This window comes from Apiospora hydei (genome assembly GCF_038363865.1).
Source record: "Apiospora hydei strain CBS 114990 chromosome Unknown utg000010l_segment0_segment0, whole genome shotgun sequence".
Classification (NCBI taxonomy): Eukaryota; Fungi; Ascomycota; class Sordariomycetes; order Amphisphaeriales; family Apiosporaceae; genus Apiospora; species Apiospora hydei.
Window position 1 is genome coordinate 2,888,886 of NW_027117369.1, and position 15,585 is coordinate 2,904,470.

At 62.7% G+C, this 15,585-nt stretch overlaps 4 protein-coding genes across 4 annotated transcripts; all 4 read right to left on the reverse strand.

Moving 5' to 3' along the window:
- Positions 1 to 296: 296 nt before the first annotated feature.
- On the reverse strand, positions 297 to 1,325 carry PG997_015150 (uncharacterized protein; the record flags this gene model as incomplete). The annotated part of the gene is made up of 1 exon (XM_066819464.1): positions 297 to 1,325. One exon carries the CDS (start codon positions 1,323 to 1,325, stop codon positions 297 to 299), a length of 1,029 nt encoding a protein of 342 aa, XP_066661652.1.
- A 1,259-nt stretch (positions 1,326 to 2,584) lies between these two features.
- On the reverse strand, positions 2,585 to 5,651 carry PG997_015151 (polyketide synthase; the record flags this gene model as incomplete). The annotated part of the gene is made up of 3 exons (XM_066819465.1): positions 2,585 to 3,220; positions 3,295 to 5,304; positions 5,373 to 5,651. 3 exons carry the CDS (start codon positions 5,649 to 5,651, stop codon positions 2,585 to 2,587), a joined length of 2,925 nt encoding a protein of 974 aa, XP_066661653.1.
- A 42-nt stretch (positions 5,652 to 5,693) lies between these two features.
- Positions 5,694 to 14,047, reverse strand: PG997_015152 (uncharacterized protein; the record flags this gene model as incomplete). Its single annotated transcript, XM_066819466.1, has 3 exons — positions 5,694 to 5,753; positions 5,813 to 10,243; positions 10,313 to 14,047. 3 exons carry the CDS (start codon positions 14,045 to 14,047, stop codon positions 5,694 to 5,696), a joined length of 8,226 nt encoding a protein of 2,741 aa, XP_066661654.1.
- A 55-nt stretch (positions 14,048 to 14,102) lies between these two features.
- On the reverse strand, positions 14,103 to 14,489 carry PG997_015153 (beta-ketoacyl synthase domain-containing protein; the record flags this gene model as incomplete). The annotated part of the gene is made up of 1 exon (XM_066819467.1): positions 14,103 to 14,489. The coding sequence occupies one exon, from the start codon at positions 14,487 to 14,489 to the stop codon at positions 14,103 to 14,105; it is 387 nt and encodes a 128-aa protein (XP_066661655.1).
- Positions 14,490 to 15,585: the final 1,096 nt, after the last annotated feature.

Here is a 15,585-nt window from a genome sequence, read left to right on the forward strand (position 1 = left end):
GGCGTCACGGATGGGAAGCAACACGAGGAGCAAAACAGTTATGTCTCTATTCTAGTTGGGGGTATCATATATCAGTACACTAAGCAAGTACTTCCTGGTTTCATTACAGTTCGCGACTCTCACGACGCTTCAAATCTATCCGTCTCTATGCCATTCCAATGTAGTACTCGCCATCCTTCGGGTGCGTATGAATGAAATCCTTCATGTTGCTTCCGACAATACGAATTGATCATATGTCGTACGGTGGGTGCATCACTTCATAGACACTCCAGCAGTCCAAGCCTGTCCAAGGGAGATCAGTGGTCGGGTGTCCAATCCGAGTCGCTGTTAACGTAATCATTGTCATCGGACTCGAGCCATTCGAACTCGTCGCTCTCGTCGTCGTCCACCTCATCGTCAGAATCGTCGATGACGATAGGCTGCTGCTGCCGTCGGAGTGAATTGCCAACCTGGGCATTGCTTCCCAGGTTATAGGGATTATATGTTGGGCTGTAGGAATTGCTGCCATGATTGCTTCCGTCTTGTCGTGCTAGCCGTACTTGCTGCTTCTTCACTTGCCTCGGTGGCTTGCTATTGACCACGGTCGGTTTCCGCCGGCTAGAGCTCCCTTCCTTGCTGCTGTTGCTGTTTTGCTTCGTGGTGGCTCCCTTGATCTCGCCCTTCGCCTTTGGCTTCAGCTTTCCATTATCCTTGTCATTCCCTCTCCGCGTGTCCTTTCCGTCCTTCTTCTTCTGAGGACGCTTGCCATGGCGATGATCCTCCACCTTGCCACCCCAGCTCTTGCAAACATCATTGATCTTGCTCAAGATCGCGTCACGCGCCTGATCCTTGGTGTGCGTCTTGGCCCGCAGCATGCCATCGTAGTTCGTGTGCGTGTGCCGGATATGCGCGCGCACCGCCAGCTTCGCCTTGGTCTCGATGTCCAGCTTGCCCGTGCGGCCCACGCGGCGGCTGCCCTTGAGCATGGCGCGCTCGACGATCCGGGGCACGCTGGCGGCGGGGGTCTGGGGGAACTGGCGCACGATGGCGTCGCGGAACTGCTTCTCCAGCGAGGCGTCGCGCTTGGCGACGGCGCTGCGCCGGTCCGCGCGCGAGGCCTGCTCGTCGGACTGGACTTGGGCGTGGATGCTGGCGGGGACGCGGATGCCCACGCTCTGCCGCTTGGCGTTGATGACGGCGTAGACCGTCTTCTTGGCGGCTTGGGTCAGGCGCCGGCAGTTGGCGGTGATGTAGACGTTGCCTTTGGGGACGAAGATGTAGCCCTTGGGGAGGGGTGACGTGACCTTGACCACGGGCTCGTGGGTAGAGGCTGTTTGCGACGGCATGGTGACGGGCCGTGTGCTGCTGTGATGATTCACCCTGGGGACGGGAGTGATAGAGCGTTTCTTGCTGTGATCTTTAACCGCCGGGACCGGGGTGATAGAGCGTTTCTTGTTGTGTTGATTCACCGAGGGGGCCGGAGCGACGGCACCAACCGTGATGTTGATATTGCAGATCACGACTGTGGGGGTGGAGAATACACCAGCCGGTACCTGTTGCAGTTGATCCCGAAGCAATGTCGCTATGTTTTCAGAGTTTCTATGAGTTATGCTGATAAGTGTTTGCGACATGCCGTTGCTGAAGAGGTAGCAAGCAAGCCGTAATGTGTTGTAGTGGAGAACTGCGAACTGTGGTTGGAAGCTGAGGACATGTAATGCGTCGACACGTAGCTTTGCCGCAGAAGCCCGGCTGCAATTAGCGCTCAGGAGCTTTTAATAGTAGGAAAAGGCCCAATATGACGAACAATCCGACAAAGGCATTCATCCCGGTGTGTCAGATTGCCAGCGTTGTCTGGGCACCTAGAGAAACAAAGCCATTGTCCAAAAGGCTTCTGGAAGGCGGGTGTGGCACGGACAAAGCAGCGCCGGTGCTGGATGTTTCATGAACAACAACGGGGATGCAAGAATAATGAGTGTGACGGAACGGCAGAAGCAGAGCAAAGACAGCAGAACAGTAACGAGAGCGAGTACTGGTGTCCCCAGCCGAGACAGTGGGTTGCAGCAGACTTCAGGCCATGGTGCGAAGAGGGATGGTTGTCTAAGTTGTGATGTTGTTTCTTTGGATGAGGTCAGATTCCATTCGAAGTTTAAGGTGGCAGTGAGAGTAAGTAAGCCCCTTGGCCCCCAGGCCCCTAAGGCTGCAGGCGATAGTGGGGTTTCAGCCACAAAGGTAGCAGCCACTGCACCGTCCAGTAGTGCCTTGGGCCAGACATGACGCTTGATTGCTACTTATGTATTCAATGTCGCCCATCAAAAGCGCATCACATTTGAAATCCAAGTAAGCAAGTATTGGTATCGTGAGAATTAAACATGTATTCTAGTGAAATCTATAAGCCCTTTTCCCAAAACCCATATGTCTAATGTCAAATAATTCCAGCAGTAAAGATCATCTGTCCTTTTTTTTTTTTTTTTTTTTTTGGGTTCTTTCGTCTTTTTTTAGTGTTGTCATTCCCCGGAACACCACCAACTCCAGTCACTCCAAACTCCAAACTCTAAATGCATGTGACAAAGGAAAGAAACTCAAGAGCATTACATGCCCAAACTGCTCATAACCCGCTGTACGTAGCGATCATCCACCGGCTCGCAAAGCGCCTCCCTTGAAACTTCCTCCTCCGAAGTCCCATCGCCCAGCAGCCTCCGCGTCTCGCTGTCGTCCAGCGAGAACATCCGGTGGCCCATGTCCACGTACTCGGCCGCCACCGCGGCGTAGAGCGCCCCTGCTTCTCGATCCGCTTGTGCCACTCCTTGGCGGGGACCTTGGTCGCCTCCTTGCCCATCTTGTGCAGCGCCTCGATCAGGCCGCCCACCGACAGCGGGCGGCGGTTCCGGATGTGGAACACGCTGCCGCCCTCCCGCGGCGCCTTCTGCACGAGCTGGTGGATCGTGCTGGCGATGTACGTCGGCGGCACCAGGTCCATGTCCAGCCCGTCGTCGCCGCCGAGGTCGGGCACGGAGCCCGTCTTGACGATGTCGCGCATCAGCCCCGCGAAGAAGTTGGACTCCTCGGTCGCGTCGGCGTCGGCGGCGGATAGAGCGGAGGCGCGGTAAATGAGGGTGCGCATCCCGCGCTTCGCGGCGCTCGTCAGCATCATCTCGGCCGCCCAGCGCGTCTTGAAGTAGGCCAGGTCCGAGCCGACGGGGTAGAAGAAGTCGGGCGCCCGCTCGGTCTTGACGGTGCCGCGCTGCCGGGGTCCATGTCGGTGTTGTTGCGCATCATGGCCTTGGGGCGGCCGTTGCTGCTGTTGCTGTTGTTGACGGCGCGGTTCGTGGTCCGCCAGTCTTGCAGGTGCGACACGCTCCAGGTGCTGAGGTAGTGGAGGGCCGTGTCGGAACCCGCGGCGGCGGCGAGGCGGATCACTTCGCGGGTTGCCCGCAGATTGACCTGCTCGAGCTCCTTGTGCGACTTGAGCAGCGAGACGCGGCTGCCGAAGTGGAAGATGGACTGGACGGTGTCGCGGAGGGTCTCGAATTCTTGAGCAGAAAGACCCAGCTCCGGCATCGCGAGGGCGCCGGGCAGGAACTCGACGCGTTGAGCGAGGGCGTGGGCGTCGCCGAGGTCGTGCTGCTCGATGTCGGCGATGAGCGCCGCCTTGGTCAGGGGCGTCTCGGTGCCCATGGCCATGACGGTGGCGCTGGGGTCCCGGTTGAGGATCTCGACCAGCATGTAGAGGCCGACGGTGCTGTCGGCGCCCGTCAGGAGGATCTTGGTGCCGTTGTTAGCTCGCTTGGCCGGGTAGAACTCCGGGGTGTCGGGCAGCTTGGCTTCGACCTGCCAGTCGACCTGCGCGCCGGCGTTCTCCCACTGCAGCGGCTCGAAGCCGCGCTCCTTGATCACGATGGCGGCGACGCCGGCGGGCGTCGGGGCGGTGAAGAAGTCCTTGGGCTGGATGCGCAGGCCCGAGGTGCTGCGGACTTTGGCGAGGACCCGCAGGGCCAGGACGCTGTGGCCGCCGAGCTCGAAGAAGCTCTGGGAGGGCTCGATGTTCATCTTGGGGTTGAGCTTAAGGACGTCGCGGAAGACCTGGGTGACGGAGGCCAGGATCTGGAGGCGTTCGTCCTGGGGGTCTTCCTCGGGAAGCTCGGAGTGGGCGGCCAAGAGAGGGAACACGGGGTCCAGCTTCATCTTGCGCAGCTCGATGCGGTCGTGCTTGCCGCTCGTAAGGGCCGGCAGCTGCGTGGCGAGGTGGTACGCGTTGGGCAGCATGTACGGGTTAAGGTGCTCCGAGGCCTCGACGTGCAACTGCTTGACGAGGTCCTGCTTGGCCTTGTTGTCGGTGATGTCGTAGCTGGTGACGACGAAGGCCACGAGCTGGCGGTCGTCCATGGCGTCGTTGGCGGCGGCGGTGTTGTCGGGCGCGAACTCGGGGCTGAGGGCGCGGGGCACGACGACGACGTCGACCACGGACGAACCGAGGCGCTTGGCGGCGGCGTAGAACTCGTTCTCGACCTCGGCGAGGTCCATGCGGAAGCCGCGGAGCTTGACTTGGGTGTCGCCGGCGATGCGGCCGTGGCACTCCATCATGCCGTTGGGCAAGAATCGGCCGCGGTCGCCGGTGCGGTACATGGTGGTCCAGCCCTGGGCGATGTACTCGGGGCCCGCGAAGGTATCTTGGACGAAGCCGCGGGCGGTCTCGGCGGGTCGGCCCATGTAGCCGCGGCTGACTTGGGGTCCACCCTGGCAGATCTCGCCGATCACACCAGCGGGGACGGGTTGAAGTAGTGCGTCAACGATGTAGTGGGAGCAGTTGGGCAGACCGTAGCCGATGGGAATGTTAGTCGCGTCTGCGGCAGGGTACTCGGGGTTGTGGCAGGATGTCTGGACCGTGGCCTCGCTAGGGCCCCACTGGTTGCTGATGGTCAAACCCTTGATACCGAGGTCGTAGATGGCGCGGACCACGCGGGGAGGAAGGAACTCGCCGGCGAAGATGGCGTCCCGGTAGGAGGAGCAGTGCTTCAGGTCGTCTTGACCAACGCTGAGCACCGTCGCGAACTGGGTGGGAGGGAAGTAAGTGACAGTCACCTGTGCCTCGCGCATGAACTTGGCCAAGGCCGATGGCTCCTTGCGAACGTTGCGCTTCGCAAGAAGCATGGTGGCTCCGGATGTCAAAGCACCCCACAGCTGGCCGACCGAAAGATCGAAGGCCATAGAGCTGTGGAAGAGGATCCGGTCCTCAGAAGTGAACTTGTGGTGTGTGTTGTGGGAAGTCAGCATGGCGCGAGTGTTGGACTCGCTCAGGACAATGCCCTTGGGCTTGCCAGTGCTTCCCTGCATGGAGTGTTAGCCACTCCGCTCTGTACTCATCGTCTTTGAGCACTTACCGAAGTGTAGATGACGTAAAAGGGGTTGTCGGTCGCGGTGTCTCGGTGCAGCCACAGACCGTGCGACGGCCTGCTCATCATGGCCTCCGAAACCTCCACTATCTTACAATCCGCCGACAGGCCGCGCGCCTGCTCGGCCAGCTCGGGCAGGACCAAGATCAGCTTGAGCCCGGCCTCCGCCGTCATGTGTCGCAGCCTCTCCCGGGCGAAGTCCGGGTCGAGCGGCACGTAGCCCCGACCCGCGAACGCCGCCCCCAACATGGCCACCACCATGTCGATGCCGGGCGGGAACATGACGCCCACCAGCCCGCCCGGCCTGCCCCCGCGCGTTCCACCTCAATGGCGGCCCGTTCGGCCCGCTTGGTGAGGTCGTCGTAGCTGATCGTCTCCCTGTCGCTAGTCTCAATGGCTGTGGCTCGCGGCTGGGAGTGGGTGATATCCAAAATCTTGCTTACAATTGATTTTCCGGCCCAGGCCTCGGGGTCCGGGGTCACGTCGGTGCCCCAGCACTGGGCCGCCTGGTACGCGAGCTCCTTGGGGCCACAGATGGGCACCTCGTCGATGGGCTGGCGGTGGTCCCGGGCCGCGGCGGACAGGAACTGGACAAAGTTCTCGATGAAGCGCTCCATGCTGTCGGCGCCGTACAGGTCGGCGTCGAACTGCAGCTGCAGCTCGAGCCCGCGCTCGGGGTCTTCGGTCGCCTCGAGGGCCAGGTCGCAGGGCGTCGGGATGTCCTGGATGGCGAAGTCTGAGATGGTGAAGTCGGCGGTCGAGTGCGCGGCCGGCTTGCCGTACATCTGGTAGTTGACGGCGATCTGGCCGAGCGGGAAGTGCTGGCTGTTGCGCTGCAGGTTCAGGGAGCTGACGAGGGTGTCGAAGGGCGCCGTGTTGTGCTCGAGGGCGCTGACGACCGCCTTGGCCGAGTCGGCGAGCACCGTCTCGAAGGCGTCGTGGGCCGCGACCTTGAGGCGGAGCGGGATCATGTTGACGAAGAAACCCATCATGTCGGTCACCTCGGGGTGCGGGCGGTTGCCGTCGATCATGAGGAAGGTCAGGTCCTCCTCCTCGGTGTAGCGGAACATGAAGGAGCGGAAGGCGGCGATGAGGAAGTGGAAGGGCGTAGAGCCCGCCAGAGCTGAGACGCGCTTGAGGCGCTTGAGGATCTTGGGCTCGATCGAGGCGTACACGGCCGGGCGCTCGGCGGAACGGCCGTCGACGCGCTGCGACTTGGCGAAGGGCAGCAGGGCCGAGGCCTCGGGGGCGCCGGCCAGGTTTTCGTGCCACCAGGCGACGTCCTTGAGGACCTCGGGGTCCTGAAGGCGGGCGTTGTGCCAGACGGTGAAGTCGGCGTAGGAGAAGCGCGGGGCGGCGACCGAGGACAGGTCCTGGCCCTTCTTGAGGGCGTCGTAGAGGGACATGTACTGCTCGATGAAGGTCTTGGTGCTGCCGTTGTCGAAGGCGATGTGGTGCGCGCTCAGGGCGAGGCGGTAGTCCTCGTCGGCCAGCTTGTAGAGGCAGAAGTTCATCGACTCGCCCTCCTCGATGTCGATCTCGACCTGGCGCATGCGCTCGATGGAGGCGTCGAGGGCCGTGATGGGCTCAGCCTCGCCAGACAGGTCCTCGAAGGCGATGCGGGTCTTGGAGGCCGGGATCAGGGCCTGCTCGGTGAAGTCGTCGCCCTCGAAGTACTGGGTGCGCAGGATGGTGTTGCGGCTCACGAACTCGTCCATGGCGGCCTGCAGCAGGCCCAGGTCGGGCTTGCCGGTGAGGTGGCAGGACACGCGGAAGTTGAGGGCGCTCTTGTCCTCGAGCATGTTGTGCAGGAACCACATGCGGGTCTGGTAGCTGGACAGGGGCACCGCCTCCTGGCTGTCGCGGGGCACGATGGTGTACTCGGGCTCGCGGCTCTTGGTGGCGGCCTTGGCGGGGCCCTCGGCCTTGGCTGCATCCTTGCTGGCGGCCTTGTCGGTCGTCTCGGCCGCGGACTCGGTCTTCAACTTCTCGTTGACCTTGGTGGTCAGGGCCCGGATGGACTTGGCGCCGAGGATGTCGAAGAGGGGTACGTCGACCGAGGCGGAGGTGGAGAACCACTTGCGGAACTCGACGGCGACGATAGAGTCTAGACCGTAGGCAGTCAGGGGCTGCGAGGGCTGGATAGACTCGGCCGGGGTACCGAGGACAGCAGCGACCTTCTCGATGAAGGCCGTGGTGAGAACAGTGATTCTCTCCTCGACATCGCTGGCAGCCGCGAGCAGCGCCGAGAGCGACTTGGTTCCCTTACCTTGGCTGGCGTCGGATGCGAGGTCCAAGTTGGCGTACAGGTTGCGGAACAGAGGCTTGGAGGCCCAGTAGACATCCTTACGCAGGGTGTTGATACCAGTGATGACCTGGTGCTCGTCCACCCCGCTGCGCTCAATACCATTCTTGGAGTTGGACACGGCCTCCTCGATCTGGTAGAGGAGCTCGTCCTCGCTGATGAAGTCGTATCCCATGCGGCGCAGGATAGTGCCGAGGCCGCCATCCTCAGCGACGGCACCGACATCGCCGACGGCGCCGACGTTCATGGTGGTACCGGGAAGACCGCGGTTGCGACGGTGGCGCATCAGGGCGTCGAGGTAGGCGTTGGCAGCGGCGTAGTTGGCCTGGCCAGCAGCACCGACGACAGAAGACGAAGAGGAGAAGCAGGTGAAGAAGTCGAGGTTCAGGTTCTTGGTAGCTTCGTGCAGGTTGGCAGTTCCCATGGTCTTGGGGTGCACGCAAGTGGCCCAGTCCTGAGCCGTCATCTGGCCGAACGGTCTGTCACGGAGGACCATGGCGGCCTGGAAGACACCGCCCAGGTTGTGGGCAAGGGCCGAGATGCACTCGTCGACGTGGGCGCGGTTGGAAACGTCGCCCTTGAAGATGTGGGTCTTAACACCGCGCTCCTGGAGCCACTGGATGGTCTCCTTGGCATCCTGCGACTTGTCACCGGATCGGGACAAGAAAGCAATCTCCCGGGCGCCCTTGCGGAACATCCACTCGGAAAGCGAGCGGCCGATACCACCGAGACCACCAACCGAGAGGTAGGACTTGTTGGCGTGGAAGAGCGGGACATCGCGGAAGAGCGCGGGCGCGACGGGGACCAGCTCGTCATTGGCAGGGACGAGGACGATCTTACCGAAGAACTTGCCGATCTGCAGGGTGCGGAAAGCCTTCTGGGCCTGGCCGTAGCTCATGGTCTGGATGGGACCAGGGGGCATGACCTTGCCGTCGCGGATGAGCTGGTATGACTCGCGCATGACGCGCGAGAAGATGGGCCGGCTGCAGTTGTAGAGCGTGATGAGGTCCACAGAAGCGTAGCTGACGTTGCGACGGAAGGGGTCCATGTCGAGCTTGGTGTTCTCGTGGATGTCGCGCTTGCCGATCTCGAGGAACCTACCCAAGGGAGCAATGCACTTCCAAGTCGCGTGCAGCAGGTTGCCCGCCAGGCTGTTGAGGGCGACGTCGCAGCCGCGGCCGCCGGTCACCTTCATGACTCCCTCGACGAAGGAGTCGTCGCGCGACGAGAAGATCATGCTGTCGGGGATGCCGAAGTTCTGCTTGAGGAACTCGCGCTTCTCGGCCGAGCCGACGGTCGCAATGACCTTGGCGCCGACCATCTGCGCGAGCTGGACCGCCATCTGCCCGACGCCGCCGGCCGCGGCGTGGACGAGGCAGTACTCGCCCTCGCGCAGGCGGCCCGTCTCGAGGAGGCCGTAGTAGGCCGTCATGAGCACGAGCGAGAAGGAGGCGGCCGTGACGAAGTCCATGTCGCCGATCTTCTGGCAGTAGGCCTTGTGGGCGCGGACCAGGGCGCGGTGGGCGCCCTGGCCGGGGCGCGTGTGCATGACGCGGTCGCCGGCCTGGAACTCGGCCGGGTCGACGTTGCGGCCGACGCGGGTCACGACGCCGGCGGCTTCGTCGCCCAGGCGGTAGTCATCAATAATACCGATGGAGGCGGCGATGTCGCGGAAGTTGAGGGCCGAGGCGCGCACCTCGATCTCGACCTCGTCGTCTTGGAGAGTCGGGTCCGCGACGTCTTCGTCGTCATCAAAGGCCAGAGTGTCCAGGAGACCTACCTTGCCGATCTTGAGCGCCAGGTTGCGGCCCTGGCCGCGGAAGGGCTCGAGGCGGTTCTCGCGGTTGGCGGAGCCGGGCAGCTTCATGTTGCGCTCCGTGTCGATCTGAATGCGGGGCACGAAGAGCATACCATCGCGCTCAGCCAGCTCGTCCTCGTCGAGGCAGCCGGTGAGGACCTGCATGACGCGGGAAGCCGTGTGGTCGGCGGAAGCACCAGACGTGGAATCCATATCGAGCGTGGCCATGCGCAGGTCCATGTTCTCGCTGCGGATGGTGCGCATGAGACCGGTGACGATGGCCTGCTCGGGCTTGGCGACGTCGCCGGTGGAGTCCTTGGTGACCCAGACGACGTTCTCGATGAGGCCCTGGACGAGGCTCTGGAGTTCTTGCAGGGCGAGCTTCTCCTGGGTCGAGCCCTGGTTGAAGAAGGTGTCCTGGTCCAGGTTGACGAGCGAGACGACCTGCGCGGTGTGGCAGGCGCGGCCCTCGCCGAACGTGACGGTCTCGACGGGGCCCGCGTGGGTGCGGGCGATGGTGGCGACGATGGCGCGGGTGTTGGCGGACGCGTTCTGGGCCACGAGGACGGTCAGGGGCTCGGAGGTGGCAGCGGAAGCAGCATCGCTGGCCAGCTGGTAGCAGACCAGGCCGCCGAGGCTGAAGACCTTCTTCAGGCTGGGCTGGGCCATGTCGACGTTCTCGGCCACGATGAAGCCGTTGGGCTTGAGGAAGGCGGTCACGTCGCTGGTGGGGGCGGTGTCCTTGACGACGACGAGGTCGTAGGAGGCTTCCTGCGGGTCAGCAAAGTCAATCAGGCCAGGCCAGTTGGACTCGAGAGCCTTCTTCTCGGCGTCCTCGACGGCCATCCAGGGGGTCAGGCTCTTGAAACGTCTCTGAGCACCGCCGGCGCCGCCCAGCGAAGCAAGGACGGGCCGGACAGAGCTCGCGTCGGGCGTCGCGTACAAGATGGTGGAGTCGGGGACCTCGTGCGCGAACATGTCGACGACGCTGGCCAGGTCGCAGTTCTTGGGCTCGCTGAGGCGAGTGGCGAGCTGCGAGAAGAGCGGCTGCCAGCGGATGTTGAAGAAGACGGCGCGCTGGGACTCGGGGGTCGAGGTGTCGTTGCCGAGGGCGGTGATCTCGAGGCCCTTGAGGTCGACCACCAGCTTGTCCTCTTCGCCCGCGGCCTCGGAGAACACGCGCATGTCGTTATGGGCGACGCGCAGACCGGGCATCTCGGTCTTGCAGTCGGCCCACATGCGGCGCACCTCGGTCTCGCTCTTCTGCTCGAGGAGGTGGCCCGAGATGGTAGCGTTGCGGATGAAGGTGGGCACGAAACTCTCGCGGAGACCCTGGCTCGAGATGGAGCCAATGGCGGCGAAGATGGTGTGGAAGGCAGAGTCCAGCACGGTCGGGTGCAGGATGCACTCATCTCCGGGGTAGGTCACCACCTTGGAGGGGTCGAACGTCAACTTGCCGAGCGCGAATCCAGCACCGCTCTCGACGGGCGCAGACAGCAGACGGAAGCACTCGCCGTAGTTCAGGCCGACCTGGCGCAGGTGGGAGTAGTACAGATCAATGTTCTTGCGCTTGTTGGTGAGGTTCTGCAGATCCGAGAAGGAGGCCGTAGGACCAGCGACCGAGGCAGCCGGGCCCGTCTTGGCCTGGATCTGGCCGTGGCAGTGCTCGATCATGTTGTCGTTCTCGCCGAAGGACATGACGGCGAAGCGGTACCACTCGACCGAGACGCTCTTGGCCGAGGTCACGAGCGGCTGCAGCTGCAGCAGGACCTCGGTGCCGGCCTCCTCGTTGCTGAGCACGAGGGCGTTCTTGAAGACGACGTCGCGCATTAGGAACTCGCTGACGGTCTGGTCCGCGGGCACCATGTCGGCGGCCGCCTCGAGCGCCATGGAGACGAAACCGGCGGCGGGGAAGAGGACCTTGTCGTCGACGACGTGGTCCGACAGCCAGGGGATCTCGCTGATGCGCAGGTAGCTGCGCCAGAGCGGCTGGGCCTTGGCCGAGCCGGGCACCTGCACGCCCAGCAGGGTGTGCCGGGTCTTGCGCAGGCGGTGGTCGCGGATGGGGCGGGTGTCGGCCCAGTGGCGCTCGTGGTCCCAGGGGTAGGTGGGCAGGTCCTTGAGCTGGGTGCCGGCGGTGTTCATACTGCAGTGGCCCGACATGTCGATCGAGTGGTCGCTGTTGGCAGCGACCAGATCCACGTTGTAGCCGAGGGTGAACAGCTGACCGGCCGTGGCCAGCAGGCTCTCGAACGCCGGGACGTTGCGGTCCAGCGAGGCGAGGTAGGGGAGCTCGAGACCCACGCTCTTGGCCACGTCGCGGGCGGGGCCCTTGAGGGCCGGGTGCGCGCCGATCTCGATGAGGATGTCGATGTTCTGCTCGTCATTCTCGTTGAGGAGGATGCCGGCCAGAGCGTCGGAGAAGCGGACGCGGCCGGTCATGTTGGCGGCCCAGTAGGCGGCGTCGCAAGCGCGAGCGGAAGAGTCGCGGGCCGTGACACTGGACGCCATCTGGATCTTGGCCGCCTCGGCCTTGAAGCCGGGGGTGTTGGACAGGGCGTCCTTGAAGCCCGGGGCCAGGGGGTCCATGTGGTGCGAGTGGAAGGCCTGCTCGACGCGAAGCTTGCGGTTGAACACCTTGTCCTCGTCCAGCTTCGCCTTGAGCTCCATGATGGCGTCCTCGTCGCCCGACAGGGTCAAGCTGGTCGGGCTGTTGACGGCGGCGAGCGCGATGCGGCCCTTGTAGGGGGCGATGACGGCCGAGCCCTCGGCCTCGGTCATGCCGATGGCCATCATGGCGCCCTTGAGCGGGGAGCCGGAGCCCTGCGACATGTAAAGGCCGCGGTAGTAGGCGCAGATGATGGCGTTCTCGAACGTCAGGATGCCCGCCGCGTAGGCCGCGGCGATCTCCCCAGACGAGTGGCCGACGACGGCGGAGGGCGTGATGCCCCAGGCCTTGAGCTGCTCGATGAGCGCGAGCTGCAGCGCCGCGCACAGGGGCTGCGACAGCAGGGACTCGCCCAGCCGGCTGTCCTCGGCCGACTTGAGGAGCTCGCCCTTGCAGGTCCACTCCGGGCGGTCCGGCAGCTTGGACAGGATGGCGTCGCAGCGCTCGACGGTCTGGCGGAAGAGCGCCGACTCCTCGAGGAGCTGCCGGCCCATGGCGTGCCACTGCGCGCCCTGGCCCGTGAAGACGAAGCCGATGCGGGGGCCTCGCTGACGGGGGCTCGTCCACTTGGACCAGGGCTTGGGGGTCTCGAGGACCTCGGCCAGGCTCGCGGCGTCGCGGCCGATGAAGAAGGAGCGCGACTGCTGCATCGAGCGCCGGACGCTGTAGCTGTGGGCCACGTCGACGACCTTGACGTCGGAGCCGGACTGGACGTACTTGAGGACGTCGGCAACGCGCTTCTTGGCCGCCTTGTCGTTGTGGGCCGTCAAGGGCACCAGGTAAGGACGCGGCTGCGAGGGCACCGTGATCTTGGAGGTGAGTTGCCTGACGACTTGCGTGGCAGGCTTGTAGTTCTCAATGATGACGTGAGCATTGGACCCACCGTAGCCGAAAGAGTTGATCGAGGCTCTTCGGATGTCTTGCGCCGCAGCGGGCCAATCAGTGACCTCCGTCGCCACCTTGATCTTCAGGGCATCGAAGTCGATGGCCGGGTTGGGGATGTTGAAGTGCATGTTGGGCAGTATCTTGCCAGATTCAACAGACATCAACGCCTTGGTGATACCGGCCAGACCAGATGCTCCTTCCAAGTGACCCAAGTTCGACTTAATGGAACCAACGTAGAGAGGGCGCTGGCGGCCGGCGGCGAAGACGCTGCCAATGGCGTTGGCCTCGATGGGGTCACCAGCCTTGGTGCCAGTACCGTGGCACTCGAAGTAGTCAGTCCCGGAGAGGGCCAGGCCGGCGTTCTTGTAGGTCTGGCGGATCAGCTGGGCCTGGGCGGCACCGTTGGGCAGCGTGAGACCCGACTTGGCACCGTCGTGGTTGGAGCCCGTGCCCCGGACGATGGCGCGGATGCGGTCGCCGGCGGCCTCGGCGCTGCTGCGGCGCTTGAGCACCATGGCGCAGACACCCTCACCACGGACGTAGCCCGAACCCTCGGCGTCGAAGGTGCGGCAGCGGCCGTCGGTCGACAGCATGCTGAAGTCGGTCATGGTGATGTAGATGTTGGGGTCGAAGTGCAGGGCCGAGCCGGCAACAATGGCAATGTCGGCCTCGCCGTGCTGCAGGCCCTGGTTGCCCAGGTGGAAGCAGACGAGCGACGACGAGCAGGCCGTGTCGATGGTCATGCTCTGGCCGTGCAGATCGAAGAAATAGGAGATACGGTTCGACAGGATGGAGTTGCCGACACCGGTCACGTTGTACTTGGGGTACATCTCGAGGTCCTTGGTGGTCATGGCGCTGTAGTCGTTGGTGAAGGAGCCGACGTGCACCGAGGTGCGAGAGCCCTTGATGCTCTCCATGGGGATGCCGGCGTCCTCCAGGGGCCTCGTAGACGACCTCGAGCAGCAACCGCTGCTGCGGGTCCATGGCCTCGGCCTCCTTGCGGGAGATGTGGAAGAACTCATTGTCAAACTCTGACATGGACTGGTCTTCCAGGAAGTAGCCGTAGCGGGCATTGGTCTATGTTGTTAGTGAGCCGGCTCTATTATGAAGGATGATAAGACTTACAGTGCCCTTGTTGGTGCCCTGGGGGTGGTAGAACGCGTCGACGTTGAAGCGGTCTTCGGGCATCTTCTTCTGCAGGTCCTTCTTGGTCACCACGTTGTCCCACAACTGGGGTATCGACTTGGCGCCCGGCAGGCGGAACGCGAGGCCGACGATGGCACTGGGGTCCGTGGCGGTGGGCGTCATGTCGTCCGAGTCGGCGGCCGAGACCGAGGTCGCCGACGAGGGCGGCGAGCCGGCAAAGGGGCTTTCACCAGGCGTCTGCCCGTAGGGGGTCTCACCGGGCGTCTCAGCCGGGGTGGCGCCAAAGGGAAAGCTGGAGGTGGAAGTAGAAGCGGCCATTGTGTCTATGGTTGTTAGCTCGGGAAAGGCTCGGAGAAGGGGCTCGGAAAAGATAGTGTAGAATCTAGTGTGCTGTTCTGGTTCGTTGTCGATTAGTGGTGCGACGGTTGAGATAGACTCGTTGTCGGTTGGGGTTGCAACGGGTTAGATAGACACTGAGGTTCTGATGGTTCAAGAGAGGGTTGTCCTGTTATCAAACTTCTCGAAACCCAATAGCGCCGGCGATGCTATTGTATATATACGGCTTCGAGAGGCTGTCAGGGACAACATGATACTTCTGCTGCCTCGCCAAAGATAGATGAGATTACTATACATGAGGCCATACAGGCACCCATTCAGTCATCCTCATCCCCATAGCATTGTGCCACCTTCTTCGCGATGTCCTTCGCGGAAGGCGACACAGGATCCTTCTCATCCTGCACCCTCTTACCACCTCTTCGGATCAGTTGTCGGGCTTAGAACTCCCAAAGTGTATATGCCAAGAGTATCCTGACTGCTTCGGCCCCTCAGCCCTGGCGTTCGAGTCGTTCTAGAAGGCCAGAAGGGACCCTGGTCAGCGAGGTTGGCGTGGGAGTTGCCTGTATCGACATGTGTATTTGGGTAGTTTCGCATGGTACCGAGGCATATGTCGATTTCTGATATGACCTAAGACCCATGTCGGTCGTGCCATTCGCCAAACGTGGCCAGCAAGGGCTACCTACAAACCTTGCGGTAAATCTGAGATCAGCAAGTCGGAGCCAATTCCTTACCCACCCTTGACAAGAATGCGGCGCTGTGTCCTTGTCTTGGTGGATGAGGTAAGAGCTCTCTTTTCTGTGTGTGCTCTCTCTCTCTCTCTCTCTCTCTTACCCGTGATCCTTCGGTCCCACAGTCAATATGGCAGTTACAAATGGGGATGCGAGCGGGAAGGAATGCGAGCATGCAGCCCATTGGCCAGCTCGGTTTGACCCTTTTTCTCCGGCCGTCTATTTTCGGCGGCTGGGTGCCCTATTAGGTCAGACTCCGTTGCTTGGCAGAAGCGGGTTGTTGACGTTGCTTGGCACTTCCAGCCGCCCAATCAGAAATCTTCAGGGGTCCTCCTTTCGCTGCAACCGAG